Source organism: Prinia subflava, chromosome 4, assembly GCF_021018805.1.
Source record: "Prinia subflava isolate CZ2003 ecotype Zambia chromosome 4, Cam_Psub_1.2, whole genome shotgun sequence".
In the NCBI taxonomy this organism is placed as follows: domain Eukaryota; kingdom Metazoa; phylum Chordata; class Aves; order Passeriformes; family Cisticolidae; genus Prinia; species Prinia subflava.
Genome location: NC_086250.1, coordinates 59639340 through 59658063, shown reverse-complemented (window position 1 = coordinate 59658063; position 18724 = coordinate 59639340). Strand labels below are relative to the sequence as shown.

General features: G+C 37.9%; 1 protein-coding gene across 1 annotated transcript in view; it reads right to left on the bottom strand.

Moving 5' to 3' along the window:
* Positions 1 to 847: 847 nt before the first annotated feature.
* Positions 848 to 18724, bottom strand: part of LRRK2 (leucine rich repeat kinase 2) — a 62874-nt gene continuing 44997 nt past the window's right edge. The window contains exons 36-51 of the mRNA XM_063396859.1: positions 17917 to 18063; positions 17572 to 17763; positions 16714 to 16860; positions 16281 to 16381; positions 15919 to 16109; positions 15098 to 15258; positions 14088 to 14258; positions 12630 to 12730; positions 11966 to 12160; positions 10773 to 10966; positions 10408 to 10480; positions 9415 to 9599; positions 8510 to 8662; positions 7572 to 7780; positions 4430 to 4504; positions 848 to 2543 (exon numbers count right to left, since the gene is read on the bottom strand). Of these exons, the coding sequence (XP_063252929.1) occupies positions 2422 to 2543; positions 4430 to 4504; positions 7572 to 7780; positions 8510 to 8662; positions 9415 to 9599; positions 10408 to 10480; positions 10773 to 10966; positions 11966 to 12160; positions 12630 to 12730; positions 14088 to 14258; positions 15098 to 15258; positions 15919 to 16109; positions 16281 to 16381; positions 16714 to 16860; positions 17572 to 17763; positions 17917 to 18063 (2417 nt within the window). The 3' untranslated portion in view covers positions 848 to 2421. The remainder of the gene's footprint in view (positions 2544 to 4429; positions 4505 to 7571; positions 7781 to 8509; positions 8663 to 9414; positions 9600 to 10407; positions 10481 to 10772; positions 10967 to 11965; positions 12161 to 12629; positions 12731 to 14087; positions 14259 to 15097; positions 15259 to 15918; positions 16110 to 16280; positions 16382 to 16713; positions 16861 to 17571; positions 17764 to 17916; positions 18064 to 18724) is intronic.

The window sequence follows — 18724 nt, the reverse complement described above, 5'->3', positions numbered from 1 at the left end:
CTGTTTTCAGATGTTGGATGTCATCCTAAGTATGCAAGAAACTATATCTGACAGAATTTGTCCTCTTATGTGATCAGCTTCCACTGGCTTTCACACAGCTCCACCGAAATCAGAGTGAACACAAAGCTATGGATTTTTTCCCCTCTTTTCTTAGTTTGTCAGTAGAGATATTTCTGGGAACAGGTTTCCTTATAGTGCAGGTTTCAATGGTTCCTGCCCTTGGTGGCAGGTGCCAGCTGGGGAGGGGATGCCAGTCCCTGAGTGCTTCTAGCAAGAAGCACCAACACAAGATGTTCAAGATGTTCTCCAAATATTTTCTTGCAGTACTAAAAGGTATTTGGTGAGGATGCAGCAGGATCACTGTGCTCGGTGTGAATGAGTGCTGTATTGCTGAACAGTGGGTTACCACCATGACAGAATTTTTCTCTCTAGCCACAGATGAATCAGCAGTGGCCAGCTGAGTCATGTTTGCAGTGAACTTCTGACTCTGTCTTGGCTGCTGTTTCTTTTGTTCTTCACCCTCCCTGTAATAATACATGACTCAATTCTGTCTGTGGATCAATGTTATCCTGAATCCTGGAGAGCTGAGGAATGACCACAGGGACAATACTCCTTCCAGGTCACCTCCCGTCTCTGGGGAACACCAAGCAGAGGACAAACAGGGAAAGGGAAAAGGGCTCAAGACATGCACTGACACAGAGCACAAGCAGCAATGCAGCTGTCAATAATACCTATAGAGCCAGGATTTTGCATCATCCTGAAGGAATTAAATGCCACAAAAGCCACACAGAAAAGCCCCTCCTTAAAAATCCAATGATGAGAAAGTAGACTTAAATTATTACTTAAATTATTAACAAAGCACAGTTTTAATAGAAATGTTTAGGCTTACATTTCACAATGACTTACAAATAAACTTAATCACAATGCATATATTCTTTTTAAAAAAATCCATATTCATTCTAACATAATATATATTTTCTGAGTTATAAAATCCCATATAAATAGCAAATTCTTCTCAGTACACAGATTACAAGAATACATAGAAACTGGGATGCATATCTGAAAAGAATCCTGAGTATGCATTCCACAACTGGCAGAAAACAGAACAATGCTGGAGTTGCACACAAGAAATGCCATTGTCCCAGTACATAATTTTCTAAAAAAAACCCCAACTAAACAAAAAACTGAGAACTTTTTGGTTGCTCAACCTTGTTTAGCTCCCTAGATTCAGGAGTGGCTCTGGATACTCCACTCCTTGAGATTTTGGGAGCACCCTGTGGATTCTTCTGATATCAAAAAAAGAGAAGGGCATCTGGCTCCAGGTGGACAGAAATAAGGCACTTCCTTAGGTCAGTGTGGGCTGTAAGCAGCAGCTGGGACTTACAGCCAGAAAGGAGCAAAAAGTGACTCTTGAATGTGTGGAAACAAATGTGGAAGAGGCAGCCAGTTCTTACACTCCTCGAAGTTCTGCTGATTATCCCCCAAAACAACACAAATTCCAGCAAGCATGAATAAGTAGAAACTTTGCATGTTAGAAAAATCAGAAGTTCCCCTTTTTCTGAGACTGAGGTAAGCAAACAAGCAAGTTGGGCTTAGAACAAGTCATAGCAGCATCTAGATCAGAGCATTGACCCTGTGCTTTCTCTTCTCTCTTCCAAGAGATCTGCACAGGAGAGCTCTGTGACTGGCAGTGATCCCAGTGGTGTGACTGCACCTCCTAGGAGCAGGCAGACTGCAGCGCTGCAGGAGAACACACGTGGAAGCCTCACGGTGTGTTTAATTTGGAGGTATTTTATTATTGTAGCACAATGGGGTTTTTTATGGTCATAATGAAAAATAAAGTCAATTATTCATGGAAGAAACACAGACAATTCTGCCTGTTGTTTTCAAAGAGTAATGTAGTAATTATATATTCCTCTAAACACTGCTGTTAGATAAAATATGATTTTTTCATAGGGTCATGAGCTCTGACATTACTAAACCATGAATCATAGGAGCAAACCCATACATGCAAACTGCAGTAAACACACAGAGGCTTAAATTTTGCTTCTTATAAAGAGTGTCAACGCAGTAGAGATAACGAAGTAAATTAGAGCCATTTACAGTCTCCTGGCTTATTCCCAGTTGAACTGGAATGAAAAACTGGATGAACGGTGTTATACTGAAGATGAGCCATAGCTGCAGCAAGCAGAACTTCATAGGTAAACAACAGATACATGATACCATTTTGGAAACAGAAATTCTCAACAGTTTTTTGTCCTTTCAAATATTACAAATAACTTCTTTCTTCTTGGTATCCCGTGAATACTCTCATGGTAATTTTCTTCCTGCTTTAGGTTAACAACAGAAAGAAGTTGTAAATATTGCACAGTATGTTAGGATGGAGGACTTGAAAAAAAATGGAACTTGCAGGGCGACTTTTCAGTCCAAAGAAAAGCTCTTCATTTTTTCTGCTAATTCCTGTCTAATTTCTACGTGTTTTTTCAGATTTTGCACTTCATGGGGTAGGTTAATGTCCCACACTGATACGCAGGATTGTAACTCTGGAGAAAAATAAAGAAAATTTGAAAACTGCAACAGAGATGAGTTATTGCATAATTAGAAATTATTTTGCTTATCTGTTTGTTCTCAATTATGCATAAATTTACCCAGTGAAGCATGATCTTTAGGACCCAGAAGACACGTTCCATGACACTTAACGTATGAGGTGATGCAGTTATGGGTTACAAGCTGTCTGTACTTGCACAGTGATTTGGGTTCTAGTTCCTAAATTCAGAGTATCCCATGTACAAGTACTTGTAAAACCACTTCTGGTGATTGTGAGCCTTAAGGTACTGACCTGAGCTACAGCTAGTGCTAATACTGAGGTGCCTGCTAAACTTTCATCTCTATCTCTCCAAGCAGATATAACCTAAATTCCTGTGAGACTCAAACCCTATTCACTGTATAAAAAAAAAAAAACTGTTTTCATAAGCTAGTGAATATACTGAAAAAGGTCACTTCTTTGGTCTTCATTCATGCAAACAACTCTTTATTCATGAAGAATTCACACTGGTTTTGGTAGAATAGGGATAATTGAGAACACTCAAACGACTCGAGGCTTACAATCTCAGGCCCCAAGGATTCTGGAGTCTCTGATTCTTCTCTGTAGTTAATGTCACTCTTAAATAAAATTAAAATGCTAATAAACCAATAAATGTTCTTATGGTTACAGGAATTGGGGAATACCATTGCTCTGAAGTTTGACTCATTTCAGGCAGCTCATGTACACTTGCCCTTCTTAACTTTATACCATCATTGCTACATTTTTAGGAGTCACTGAAACTCGGATGAGATAAAGGTGAAGAAGGGCATTGATATGAGCATCAACTTTAGCTGTTCTAAGAAAAATCTAAAGATGCAGATTTTCTATCTTTCAGCACTTTGCTGTCCTAACTGCCAGGAAGGTTTTACCAATGTCTGACCGAAATCTCCCTTGCTGTAACAGGAACTTGTTAGTGCTTATCTTACCCAAAGGAAATATGTAGAAGTCTTTATTCTCTACCTCTTCATTTACATATTTGAAGCCTATTATCATGTCCTCTCTAAGCTTTATTTATATTTACCAATTGAACTCCCTGCAACATTTCCTCACAGGCTGCATTTGTCTCCTCTGGACTACTCCTGAAAGTCCAGACCATTGAGCAATAAATGGTTAGGCCCCTCCAGCAGAGGCCACATCAGCACTCAGCAGAGAGTCAGAACTGGCTCATGTCTTGCAGACACCACTTCCATGGTGTGAGAGGGTGTTTGCCCCATCTGCACCCACGTGACAGCGCTGATTCACGACCAGCCTCTGATCAGTTCTGACCTTCTGCTGCAGCACTGCTGTTTAAGCTGATCACTTCCTCATGCTGGTACAGTGAATCATTCCAAATTAAATAAAAGGTCTTGCATTTGTCGTTACAGAATTGTATCCTGTTTCCTTCCAGACCATTAGTTCTATTTGTCAGGGTCACTTTGAGCTCTAATCCTGCCCTCCAGTGAGCTTGTCTTAGCTGTGAGTTGTCTGCAAATCTGAAAAGTACATTCACTATTCTTTTATCCACATCACTCATGAAAACATTGGAGATTCCTGACCTAGCACAGACACCTCTGGAAATCCATTTGATACATTCTCCAATTAGACATGACATTTACTCTCCAAATAGAGTTTCCCAACAAATTGTACTGCATTCTTCAAACAGGGGCTTCCTCAGATCCATTTTTGGAAGTTACTTTTAGTTTGTATGAGCCCAGATATGCAAAAAAACCCCCAAAACCTATTTAATAGTAGTGTTTCAATAAAATTGTATCCAATGAGGATCAACTCTTCACTCTCAGTGAGTAGTCAAGCACAACAGTGTCTCCTCCACTAATAATACAAGTTAATAAAACACAATTCAGATACCTTTGTGATACTTGTTGTCTTCTGCGTCACTTTTATAGCAATATCCCAAAACAATGACCACACTCTTGAGGCTCCCTTTTTCAAAGAAATAAAATGTCAAATCTTAATTTTAATGTGAATTTTGTAATTTAAGGACAGAAAGAGTAGATGACATCAGGGCACTAAGAGGACAGAAAGCAGAGGTCAATCAACCGGACCCTTTATTCAAAATCATTAACCATGAAAAACCCAGACACAAAGACAATATAGTTCCCATCTCTATTTAATGTCAGGGTTTGTCAGGGTTCCAAGGAACAAGCACAGGATCAGCCCAGCAGCCTGCTGAGCAAGCACACAAACAAAGCCCCTGTTATACAGCACAGGCAGAGGTGGTAGAGTCACAGGAAACAGATCACAGCAAAAGGACAGGCTGCAAGGGAAGTCCCAGTGTACAGCAAAATGTGCCAGTTCAGTTATGAAAAAACTAAACTAACCAAATATGACAAAAAGCTAAGTAAAAATTATGAACTAGAAGTTTTGTATTTATGAGGGTATATGGGTGGGAAATGGACTAGGGGGATAAGAAGGTACCTATGGAATAATGCAAAAAAAAGACCTGGAAGACAGGAGTGGTTGGATCACTAAAGGCTAAACAGAATGTGTCAGTGTTTCAGTATCAACTTCCTGCTTATTTCCAACAAGAAAAAAACCCTGACATGTCTATAAATGTCTTGCAAAGGTATTTTGCAAACCACCAAGGACCCAGCCTACGTCCCTGGGTCAGGAGCAGGGAAGGAACAGCCCTCACTGTGCAGACAGCCCACTGCAGCACCACGCCTCACACCGTACACGGAGCCTGACACTCCCAGGCAAGGATGAGCAGGGGAGAAGCTTCTGGGGCACAGACAGACTGTGGCTGAACTGGGAAACCTGCAGGTAGCAAGTTTTTCACCATGCCGTGGCACCTCTGCAAGGTAGAGAGGAGTCAGCACTGTATTCTCCTCTGAGAGTGATGTAGATCTGGTTACAGTAGGTGAGGGATGGTGGGAACCATACACATCCTCCATGTTCATATTTTTCATAAATTTAATTTTTTCCTATAGTCACTCCTATCTATATTACTTACAAAAGTGATTGGAACTTAAGTATAATGTTTCTTATTCAGATCTAGGTCCTGTCTTACTATATAGAAATCAAAATCTGCACTTGCAAAATAAACTACAGATTTAGATGGAAATTATTCTCTATGGTAGGTCTCATGCCTATTGAACATCAATTTGTTAGGTGACAGAATTGGAAAATGACATTGTATTTCCATATTCATATATGAAGCACAGATAAAATTAATGTCTCAAAGCATGGCAATCTCTTTTTCCTGAAATATTTACCTCTGCTTGACATTGTATGTTTTAACCTTAAATGAAACTACTTCACACAAAAATATTTCCCTCTGTCTTCTCTTATTTCATATAAGCAATGTGGTACTGTTGAAAAACTGCTCAGAAGCCTCAGTGCCATTTTCAGAGATGCCAGTGGAAACCAAGTCCTTGAATTTAGGAAAAAAACCCTAGCCCTTATAAATAATTGCTGCAAAAATATGATCAAAAGAAAAAAGTACACATCAAACTGCATGTATCAGTATTACTTGCTGTTCTTGAGATTTGTGCAAATGCAGCTAAACTCTTGAATATTAATTTTTCTATAAATAAAATTTGGATTAAAAATGTTCAGGTGACTAAGCCTCAAAGTTTTAAAAATCACACGATTCTATACAATGTATTTTCTCTATCAGTGACAGTGGCAAGGCAAAAATTATTACGTTTTCATAGTAATTATTCTTTACACAATGCTAAAAATAAAATGTACCTTTATAATAGTAACATTGTAGCTATTAGGACTAGATGGAATAATAATACTGTGCTACAGCTGGCACCATTAACAGCTGGGCTCTGAACAGACTGCAACTCTTGCTGTTTCAGGCAAAGGCAAGTCAGAGGAAGCTGAGTCTGATTCATACAGTGCTGCCACTGTGACTTGACTGTAATCTGTGGATTCTTCTGCTGCCAGAAAGGAAGAAACAGCTCACAGAATAAGCTCCTGATGGTAAGGAGAAAACATCCCCAGCCTGCAACTGTGAGATTTGCTAGCAGAATTAGTGTGCTCCTGAATTCACAACAGCTTCAGTGTTTGATTTTTTGGTGGTTTTTTTTTTTTTTTTTTTTTTTTTGTTTGTTTGTTTTTTTGTTTTTTTTTTTTGTTTTTTTTTTTTTTTTTTTTTTTTTTTTTTTTTTTTGGTTTTTGGGGTTTTTTTGACGTAACACTGACAGGGAAACTCCAGATTTCTTTCCAAAACACAATGGAAAGTGATGGGAATTCTCATGTCATACCACAAAGTACTTTTTGAAGTAATGTGTATTTTGAATATACTCATCACAGCAGTACCACAAATTTGAGTTGATATGGTCTTTATTACTTTTGGGAAAGGTGTAGGACAATGTACAGGTGAAGGAAGTTTCAACAGCCAAGCAGTGTCCCTTCCTCAGCTGCATTCCTGTGGCTGTTCATGGTCACCACTGAAACCCCAAAACTCCTGTCTGCCTACAGCAACTCAAAACAACTGTCCCCGGTAACAGCAGCAGCACATCCGTACAAATCCACACTTCCAGGTGTGTAGCACTTTCCCAGCTCTGCTGTGATCTACCTGTGACCCAAATCTAAAAGAACCATTCCTGAATGAGGATGGGAGAAGAGAACTAGGCAATAAGCAATGAAAGAAGAATGATTAAAATCCAACAGAGAGAGATGGTCCACAGAGAGAGAAGCCAGAAGTGTAACACGTGAGATGGAGAAAGAACAGAGGCAGACACACATGACAGAGCATGGTGAGAGCTGTGCTGAAGCACAGCACAGGGATGCAGTGAAGGTGGGGGTTCATGTGGCAGTGACAGTCAGGGAAGAGCTGCTGTGGGCACAGGTATTCAGTTTACACCCTAGAGTCAGACACTGATGGAAAATGACAGCCGTGGAGTAGAATGAATAAACAAATCCTGGATAATGCTAATCTGTTTCTGGAACACTATAACAAGCAGTACAGAAAAAAACTAAGCTTAGCAGTGATTTCAAAGTGATTTCAAAGATTTCATCACTTGAAGGTTTTACTTACCCAGCTGAGCTGTTATCATAACTCGAACAGAGTCACAGAACTTGTCTATGACTCGTACAGGACGACGCGTTGACAAATCAAGCAGCAGGATATGTCCTCCTCCTGTCCCTATCCACAGTGCAGTATTTTTCTGCAGACAAATGGTCTTCACTCTTCCAGAATAAGCCAGTTTATGTTTTGATTCCTTATTTAATTTTTCCATTTTGTTCCTACAAGTACGGAAAGAATTTGCATTGGAATTTGGTGGCACCCTATTCTGCAGCTACTAAAACAACACTCCGAATACCAGACATTTAAGCAATCATTCACCAAGTCAAATCACAAAATTCTCAAGCAAACAAACTGGGATGAAAATTATTGGACTCCAAAGAGCTATCAAGTCTGCTTCAGAAGACATTTAAATAGAAGGCAGAACACTTCTCAGCTCTCCCCCAGTCTGCAGGAGGTTCATGTCACAGCAAAGTGGGAAGAGCACACTACTCCTGCTCTTAACCTCACCACAAAAAAGAAGTGGATTTGGCATTCTTAAGGCAGAGGAACAATTTAAATGCAAATGAAAAGGTTGTCGCAATTAATAAAAATCTGATTTCCTACTGAGTTTGTGCTCTGAACAGACATCACTGTTCAGGGGATGAAGGAAGTAGCTGGATTAGCCTTAGTACCCGAAGGACAGCAAAAGCCTTTCTTCTTTCTTGAGCTAAATGAGTTTTCTTGACATCATAGAGAAATTGGGAAATACAGTAAGGGTCTTTAAAAAGTGAGATTCTGCATGGAATATTCTGAAGTTCTGGGCCAAAAGACAGGATAGGAAATCCACACTTGCCCAATGAACTGGGCAAATCCCTTACTTCTGGCAGGTCAGGGTACCATGCTAGAGAAGGCAACCTGGTATTCAGCTTCCTATACACCAGGCCAACAATCTGAAATAAAACACTTACCTAAGAAAATGTGCACAGTCAATTAATTCTGAGAGTTTTTCTGTCTTCTTGTCCCAGATTTCCACAAAATGGCTGTTTTTCTTTGCCAAGTAGATGGATTTGTCTATTGCTATTGAAATGATGTTTGCATCACTGTAAGCATTATGACAGAACCTAGAAGAGAGAAGAACTCCAGTAAGATACACAGAAGACACCGAGTAGAAAAACTTGACTACTATGAGTGGGATTAGTTTCCCTCTGACTCTTGCAGAATCTTTTAGCCTTAAAATCAAACTAGGCCAAGATACAACTGAATGGCTTTGCTTTAATCTTCCTACAGTTTGAGATAAATTCTCACAGTAACAGAGTTAGGCTGATAACACCCTTGGAGGCACACTAATGCTCAAAGTCTATTAATAAATCTTTCTCATCAAACGCTGTTTTCCCTGCTCAGGAAAAACTCCCCTTAACTTCAGTGTAGGATTTGTCCATGTGAGAATTACATCAAACACTCCCAAACCCTCAGTCAGTAATTTCTAAATAGTGAGAAGTCAGCAATCAGATGTGATTAAATAAATATAGGGCAAAGATACGCACACATATCATACTGACAAACATGCAAGGACAAATACTATGATAAATATGTATGTGTAATTCTAATTAAAGTATACAGGGCCTGGACTAGGCCAACTGGAGAAGAAAACTGATCAGTTGCATACTGACTTCATCAATTCTTTATGGAGCAAAAATCTATATTTTCAGCATTGCTCACTGATCTTCCATCTTCATTATGGAAAGAAAAGAACAGAAACAAGCAAACTCAAAGAATGAGCTCTAGAACAAGATATTATATCAAAGTACTGTTAGAAATCTTTAATGAAAGCAAATGAGCCAAGTAACATCACTTATAAACATCAAAAACTTACAGTTGACTTGTCTTTGTTTCAATGACCTTTTGAACAGAGAAGTCACTGGTTAAGGCAATGATTTTTGTTCCACAGCCTCCCCAGATTACATTTTTTTCAGATAAGCATGAGGATTCGTTTAAACACATCAGGGGTGTGCTAACATTTCCTATAGTCAGTATCTTCAAAGGTGTAGCACCCTTACACTGCAAGAAAAAATATACTCTGCATTAGAAACAAGGAGGATGCAGACACTTAAAACAAGGCCACACAGCCTGCTGAATTAAATTCACACATCCAGATCTTCTGATGGTTCAGAACACTCCCATAATGTTACTGAGTGAAAAGCACCATATTCCCATTGGAGATGTCCCATAGGAGACAGCCTGTGAGCAGGAACAGGCCAGAGCAGGGACTGACACTTGCTGCAACCCCTGGCACAATTCAAGAACTGGTTGGAAAGACATCTGTGGAAAGACACATCTCTGAAAACATCCCAGACTGGACCATAGTCTAATTCTGAAATGCACTGCAACTCTGTAACTGCTTAAATGCATATGGTCAGGAACTAAATACTCGGGTGCCAGCTGATATTAACAGCTTCCAGCATTTCTTCATCTGCTCTGTGAGCAGAACTCTGATCTACAGAAAATCTAAACAATATTTTATTTTTGACATAGCTGTATTACAAAAATTACTAAATGAGAGGAAAAAGGAGCTATTACAGCAATAAATAAATGAGATTAAAACTGTTAAAATATTCTTAAACAACCAATAACGTCAGTCTCTAGCCAGTTGGCCAGGCCTTTCAAAGGAATTTTCCACCTCTTAACTCTTTTTTTTCTAAAGAAGTTATTGAAAAATGTGCAGTTCCTCTCAGATTGCAGTAGAAATTTAATTTTAGTTTTAAAAAAGCAGTTAAAAATAAGTGGTATGAAATAAAGCTACTCTTGGTAGCTGCTTTAGATATTATTGATAACACTCTGTTGAACAGACAGCAAAGAACAAGTCTACCTTTACTGCTCTGTCTTCAAAAACTGCCAGTCTGCCATCAGCTGTGCCTACCAAGAAGAAATTCTTCTGTTTGCTGAAATAAAACAAAATAATTAATTCTAGAAATGCCTTAATCAGGTAAGAAGAAAAATTAAAATGTTAAGTCTCTACTATGTCAAGTATTCAATTAAACACTAAAATGAAACACAACCCCTGTGATCATGAATGTATTCCCCAGTTGCACAGGCTGCAAAATTAAGTGGAAACACAGGCAAAATAAGCAGTTGACAGAACAAATTGCAGAGTGTACAGATGTCATTTTCTGAACACCTCAGTTTAGCAGTATTTTCAAAATGCAACCCAAAACATTTAAAATTAATTTATACCTTTGCTTTGAAAGAGAATTAGAATATAAACAGGTGATAGAATCGGACATTTTCTGCAGACGATGCCTTCTGGTTTCATCTTCTGTGTTAACTGCCCACAGAGAACCAGACTGGGTTCCTGCTACAATCCAGTTTTCTTTCTCAGTAGGAAGAGTCACTAAGGCCAAACTTATAATTTTACTGTCTGCAATATCCTGAGTCAGAAAAGAAGAAAAACAACTTGGTCATGATTCCAGTAACAGTAAATGCAGGTAAATTACTGATGATAAAAATACAGCACAATCTTTGTGGACTCTGGACAGACCCTTGGTCTAACTTCCCCTTCAAGAAATATAATTCCCTATTAGCAGACTACATTATCAACAGAGCCACCTATCTTCCAAGTGCTGGGAAGGACCCCTAAAGCAGTACATAGGAAAATCTCTCAGCTGAATTCTGACAAAAAATATATTCTTTTTATTCTAATCAAGGTCTCAAAGCCATCACAGAAGTGAACAAATTCAACTATTGCAATACTAATTGCTAACAATGGAAGTATTGGTCTAATATTTTGTTCTCATTTTATTTTTAGAGAAACAACACATATCATTTATACCAAAGCTACCAATTCAGATGTATCATAGTCAACAGATGGCAGATGGAAATAGAACTGAAACAACTTTGGTGATGAATCATGCTCAGTTCTGGCACACATGTTCATCACAGCACATCAGTGCTGGGTAAAACCTTTCTCCTCTGCTGACGGGATAGGACTGAGATGTACCAAAATCAAATGAAAAGAGCTGGAGGGCATCACCAACGTGGCACAAGGAGATGGCACCTCTGCCAATTGGGAAGCTGTGAAGAGACAACCTGGACTGTTAAAATGAGGTAGAGATATGAAGGTCTGCCTAACTATTAATTCCTTTCTGTGGTCTCCATGCTAGAAATAGTTTCCATCCCAGTAGAAGAAAGTAATCCAGTAGTGGAAAGACATTATTATGAGAAAGTTCAGGCTGGATAGCAGGAAGAGAGTAAAGAGCAACTGCTTTTCTACTTCATTTCATAGATACAATGATGACTCACAAGCAATCTTTGTTCTCTCAAAGCTGAGCTTTCCAGAAGTAATATCATGCTGTAAAAATGCAATTAGTTTTTCTGAAATACATCTGTCTGCCAGAAAAAATAGAATAAATGTCAACTTTCCCACGTACCTCACAAGTATGTCCATCTGTGTTTAGGTTAACAAATGAAAGTTGTGCCTTTTCTGTGTTCCCATTGCCTATCCAGACTCCTGCCTTCTTGCAGCTTTGGTTGGCAGCCACCATGCACTCTGCTGTAGATGTGCTGGGTATGGAGACATACCTCATCAAACAGATAAGCTCTGCAGAATTCAGCATCTCATAAACCTATAAAGAAAGCCACAGCTCGACCATGGTGACAACAATGGCTTGTACAGAGATAAGTAACAAGCAACAGATAACAACATTTTTTAGATATGGACACAGTATCTCATCAGGCCTGGTCATTTGTACCCCAGAGCAGTGTGTAACTGCACTGATACCATTTAACAAACTCCTTTTTGCATAGCTCTAGTAAAGACCAAGAAGTAATCTGAACTGTGTTTCACTACAGCTGCTACACAGCAACAGAGGGGAAAACAGCGAGGTAGAACATGTGGTTGGTAGATTTCAATGGAACAGTTTATTCTGGATGGCCAGAGCAGGCAATATTTCACAGCAGTTTCCATTCCAGAAAAGAACAGCAGAAAGAAACCTGTGCTTCTCATTAACTAACTGCCTGATTCCTTTTCAGAAACCACAACTTTGCACTGCCATCTATCATAAAAAAAAAAAAAATAAATAAACTAAGTAATACCTGGCAAGATGTTGGTCGTTCCTGAGGGTTTTCCTTCAAACACTTTTTAATTAAATTTTCAACTTCAGGCCAGGGGGAACACCCATATTCTTTGACAGGATCTAGAATGTAAAATTACTAACTTATTAACCAGCATTTACCATCGTTCTAACTAACCTTCTTATTTTTAGAATTCATCTAACATCTTACTGAGCTGCTTCAAGAAATATCACATTCTTAGGTAAAATGTCAGCATGAACAGCTTGGAATTGCTCAGCTGCCATTCTATGCTAGAGCATGAAATGCTACAACTAGAGTCCTTTTAATTAATAGCAGTTAAAGCAAATGGATTTTGCTTTATCTTTTTCTTTGATGTCCCTGTGCCTGGGACTGAATCACACATATATGAGGCTTGTGTTTCCATTAATGCTGATCATTCAAGGGTATGTCACTTCAGTCAACAGTCTAATTCCTGTAAACACTGTTTTCCACATTTATTCTTCTGAGTATATGGAACACAGATGAACTTCCAATAAAAGCTACAGCAAACAATGAACAACTCCATATAGCATTTATACAAGACATGGAAGTTTAAATTCCCATGTAGTGCTTGGAATATGTATCTTATGACTATAGCTGCTGAACCCTCTGAGAAAGAATCATTCATGATGGTGCCTCTATTTATTGCTTTTCCTTTTAGTTCATCATAATCCACAACAAATATTCCAGTTCTGCCTCAGACAGAGGTAACATTAGTGATGAATACCTGCAAATGAACATATTCAGTACAGCAAAAGACAGGCACTGTGTGCTTGAGAGATCAGCACTCTTTTGGTGGAAATATAAAAATGATGAGCATACGTGGAAGAACTGTACTATCTCCAGAAATTAATTCTTCAATTATTCCACAGAGCTTATAATACAGTCAGTACAGCTGCATTTAAGAGATACTTAGTCATTAGTTCCTGGGATGTCCTCTTCAGGAAGGGGGCAGAAACTGTCTGAGCTTAGAACTGGACTGTTCTCCTCAAAGAGCAGAAAATGTATGAACAATCTGTCTCATAATGGAGAAGCTATGCCAGACTGGGTGATTCTGCTCCTTCCTAAATGGAGCAAAACATTCCTTAAAGAATGTTTCATGAGTATACCCACTACTGCTGGGCAATAAATAAGAACACCAGACATTAAGCTTGTAGTGCTATAAAAATTCAATAGCTCTCAACACTTTGCCAGAAGTTGCTCAAGTTAAACTGTCCTGAGTTATACTGTCCAAATGATTATATCATGTCCAGCCTCACAACCTGTTTAATCTTCCTTCCAGCAGCCAATAGTTATGTCTTATAATGCTGAAGGAATATGAAGAATGTTATATTTTTCTAAGTCTCCTGTATGATCACTGTTAGATACAAGATAAATCATGAGATGCTATTTCTGGAAAAGGCAGGACAAAATGCTAAAACTTCTAGAAACAAGGCATACCTGGTAATTTTCCTTGTATTGCTAATTCATCAAATTCATTTGGAAATTTCAGGCCTTCCATTATTCTACCTCCTCCCGTTAAAATGTCATAAAGCAACAAGCCAAATGAATAAACATCAGCTTGCTGATTGTAAATAACATTTCCTCTGGCAACCTCTGGTGCTCGAAATCCTGCAAATAAATCATTCATTAATAAGTTTGCTTCATATCAAGATGAAGGTATCTTTGTACTTTAAAAAGTAAACAATTATTGATAAAAATAACACAGGAAGTGCAAGGAAAAACATCAAAGTATTTCTGAGCTGGCAATAGCCTTGTATTTGGCAATTGTCCAAAAATATCAGCAGTAAGTATAAAGGAAGGGAATAGTACATCAGTTACAGAGCTCCTGCCCCTCTTAATATAAATAATTATTTTATCAATGAATGCTGAAAATCAAGTGCAAGTCTGCAGCCTTCACTGAAGGTCTATCATTTAACAATTGAAGTGATGCTCTCAGGGACAATTTAATAGACCTGAAGGAACTTTTCAAAGTGGTTGAATTGTTCAGTGCTTTAGAATGGAAGCTAATTCTCTCTAAGAGGTTCTCTCTAAAGCTGGGGAACAGTGAAGATAATTATTGCCTTTAAAAAAAATTAGGACTTATGTATGCATTACTTTATTAAATGCAACAGAAAGGAAATTAAAGCAAAATATTTTAGCAGTATAATTTCAATATCACAATAACCATATGAAAACAAGGCAATGAAAAATTATCATGAATGCATGTAATTTAATTTCTTCTTTTTAAACCTTTAATATAGTCCTTGATTCTTCTAAAAGGTGTTAAAACATGAACAGGAGGAAAGGCCAAGAGGTATAAATCTGGCATCACAACTCATAATATGATTAGGACTCTTTTGTGATTTTTGACTAGAATATAGATTTGGGTTACTTCTTACAGACTACCTGACAAATATATTAGCTGTTTTTGGACATAATGGACTTTAAATCAAATCATATTTCCCTACCTGGTGTGCCTTCGGAGGTTTTTATTCCCATTCGGCAACAATACTGGGAAATGCCATAGTCAGCTATTTTTGCAATAACAGCTGAGTTGGGATATAAGGTAAAGAGCAACACATTGTGAGGCTTTAAATCACGGTAGATGATCATTGCTGAATGCAGGTACCTGGTAATGAAAAGATATTTATTGAAAGCATTCATAACTTAGGGGTGCATCTGTATACACACACTGAGTGCATTATTCCCACAACAGTAAATTGTGCTTTCAAACATGAAATATTGTGTTAAAAATGTCAAACTCACCAGCATGACACAGCCTTTCTGGATAATGACTTTAGAATTATTCTGAAATACTATTTACTGTTTACTACTTCACTATTTACATTGCAGTGTTTTAGTACCAAGTTTTACCCGAAGAGTCACTGATAGTTTGAAAAATGCACCTCAGAACCTTAAGCTTAACCCTCTTGCAGGGTTTATCATTTTAAAGTCACACTGCAGTGAGGTGAGATGATTAATGGACTTTCAGAATTTGAAAAATGCACTAAATTAATTTGACATTTCAGGAAGAAATCAACAGCCACATGGAAATTGCACCCAGAGTCTTGCAATTTCTCGACTTACATGAGCATCACTTGTTAGCAGGAAAAAAGCAGCTAATGAAAGAACATGTTACCTATCAGCCAATCAACCATAAAAACACAAGCATTTGTCTGACCCAGGAAATATTCTGCTTGAGATGTGAGAGAACAGGAGCTTTTCATTTGCAGTATATCATCTTTGAAGCTATATCCTGTTTTTACAGCAATGCAGAAGTCACACTTACCTTAAGCCATCTGCTACGTGTAGAGCTATCCTGTGCTGAAGTGTTCTGGTTAAACTTGCATTGTCTTGTTGAAGCAAACGATCAAGAGATCCTTTGAGGGCCAATTCCATCACCAGCATCCGGGGACGGACTGCAGCAGCCAGCAAAGACACTAAACTGGGGTGGTGGAGGTGACAAAGCACTGCAAGCTCCTGTAAATTGTAAAATCGGATGAAATAGTGCAAATAGCATAATCTCAACATCTGAAGTAAACTGAGGAATGTTTTGGAGTGAGGACTTGCAATTTACTTCAACTTTTAAAACTCTTTGCTAGGGTTGGTATTCCAAGAGCAGCACTACAGCAAAAAGGCAGTATTTCTTACTTGTCTTAGGAGCCTGAGGGAAGTGTGTTTATTGAAAATCTTGACAGCAACCTCTTCGCCACCATAGGATGCACGGTACACAGATCCAAACCCACCATCACCTTTGGAACAATAAAATTGAAGAGTATTATAGAAAAGGGATAATGTGAATCATCTACTGTGTTAAGACTCACGATCAGTAAACTGAACATATAAAAACCAGTGTCCTAGTGCACAAGGAAATTGTGGAATTTCACAATTCCACATCATTTATGTATCCATAAATGAATACACAAATAATGGAAAATTCAACTCAATAACCTGAAATTCAGAACATCTTAAAATAATACATTCCTTCAGAAAAGAAATCTTTAAAATGCTTTTTATATGTTGCAGAACTGATTTATTTACATAATCTCTGTAAAAAAACCCCACCCTACAAAATAATGCTTACCCAAGAGAAATTCAGGAGCTTCATCAAATTCCAGATCATCATTGTTCAACATAATATTTCTAGGTAAATCAGCCAAAATCAGATCAGGAGCAATCTGAGCAATTGGAATGGTCTGTCTTGGTTGATCTGGATTTACCAAAAGGTCACCTAAGAAAAACAAAAGAGAAAATGAAAAGAAAAAAGAAGGGTAGGCATCAATGAAAATGCACTGAAAGGCATGAGGATCTCTGAGAATGAGTAAAGTCAATGTACCTAAAATTAGATTCATATATGTGCTTACATATATATATATAGGCATGCACACAGACATACACACTAATTAAGTCTGCCATTCAAACTCTTGGCTCTCACATGTTTAAGTATTTTCAATGTTCTATATATGTACCAATCAAATGTGAAAAAATTTGCTGCTATGTAACAGCATGAAACTAAGATGTTTTTCTGTCTGTAAAAAGAAAGAATGCTGTTAGTGTGTAGAATGCCATACTGAATATTGTCTTTTAAATTACTGTGCTATGTGATCCAGCCAGGAGATCAAGTATTAGTTTTACTATCTGTTGGATTCAGTTCCAAGATTGATGCTGCATTATCAGTATTAAAACAAAATGAATCTTTCAATTATTGCTATTTTTATACAACTACACAGAGTAGATGCAATCTCATATTCTATACTTACATATAATAGCTCTTACATAACAAATCCCCAAGTTGCTTTTGACTTACACTGTAATTTTTTCTTACGGAAATGAAGCATTTTTAAATAACATGAAGCATCCTAATGTTATAAAGCAGATGTTGCACAGTATTTGTGTAGATACAAATGCACCTCTATATACCTCAAACAGCATAAATACATACCTTCTTCAGCTTTCCTAAGCAAGTCATCCAGTAGTATTTTTTGGTGTTCTTGACCATCTTGAAAGCTGTACAGAGCCCATTTCTTCAACAGCGTTTCCCCTTCACCACACACATCTATTTCCAACAGACCTGGAAACCACTCTTCCATAAGAGAATCTATATGATCCACAACTTGCCCCAAAAGGATGCACCCTTTAAGAAACAAAAAGAAGGAAATTACAGACCAAATCTGCCATACTTTTAATTGCAAAGATAAATTCTATACTCCAAAGGCAAAAGCACAACAAACCAAAAAGCCAAGCTGCAATCAAACTGGAGCAAAATTCAGGCTCAGGAATAATTAACCTTTTCTGCAAGAAGGTGCTGTAATTTTCAAAAAACTGTCTGGGTTGTTGTCAAATACTGCTGATTCCACTAGACAATAAGCTTCAGGAGACCAGTTCAGGTAGATGCCTTGTCTCCAGTACATTCTATTAGGACGAAGAGCTCGCTCTAGAAAACACAAAATTAGATTAAAAGCTTGATCTCCAATATGAATGTCAATTATAAAATATTCAGAATAATTCATGGTACTTTGAATATAATAATTATAATTGTAGGGTTATACTTACCTAAATAACAAACAAAATAAAGGCTACAACTTTGCAGGCAGCATAGCCACACAAAAACTAAATGTATATCAACTTGTGTTCAGCTCTAGAAGGCATACCCACAAACTGTAAGTATTTAATCAGATGGTAAGTCATGCAGCAGGTAGGCATTACAGAAATGCTTAGGTACATTCAGGTTCAAGCACAGAGTATCTCAGGCAAAATACAAAAAAGTGCCGTGGTTTAAATATTTCCTGTCACACACTCATGAAATGGCAGGATTCAACTGGAATTTGATGCTTAGAAGAAATTTGAATGCCAGTATATCAGGTATTTAAAAGTGCTATTTGTGCAGTATCAGCATGTGAAAGCATGGGATTCTTGGGAAAAAAGTAAAGACATATCCCCTCTTTCTGACAAAAGCAAAGCTTTGAGACTTAAATAAAGGGAGAATTAATGAACCTGAAGAAAAGCACTTTGTTTTTCTGTATGGAAGACATATCCCTTCCCATATTCTGCAAACAGCAATATTGCATAAACATAAGGATTTCCCCTATCTCTAG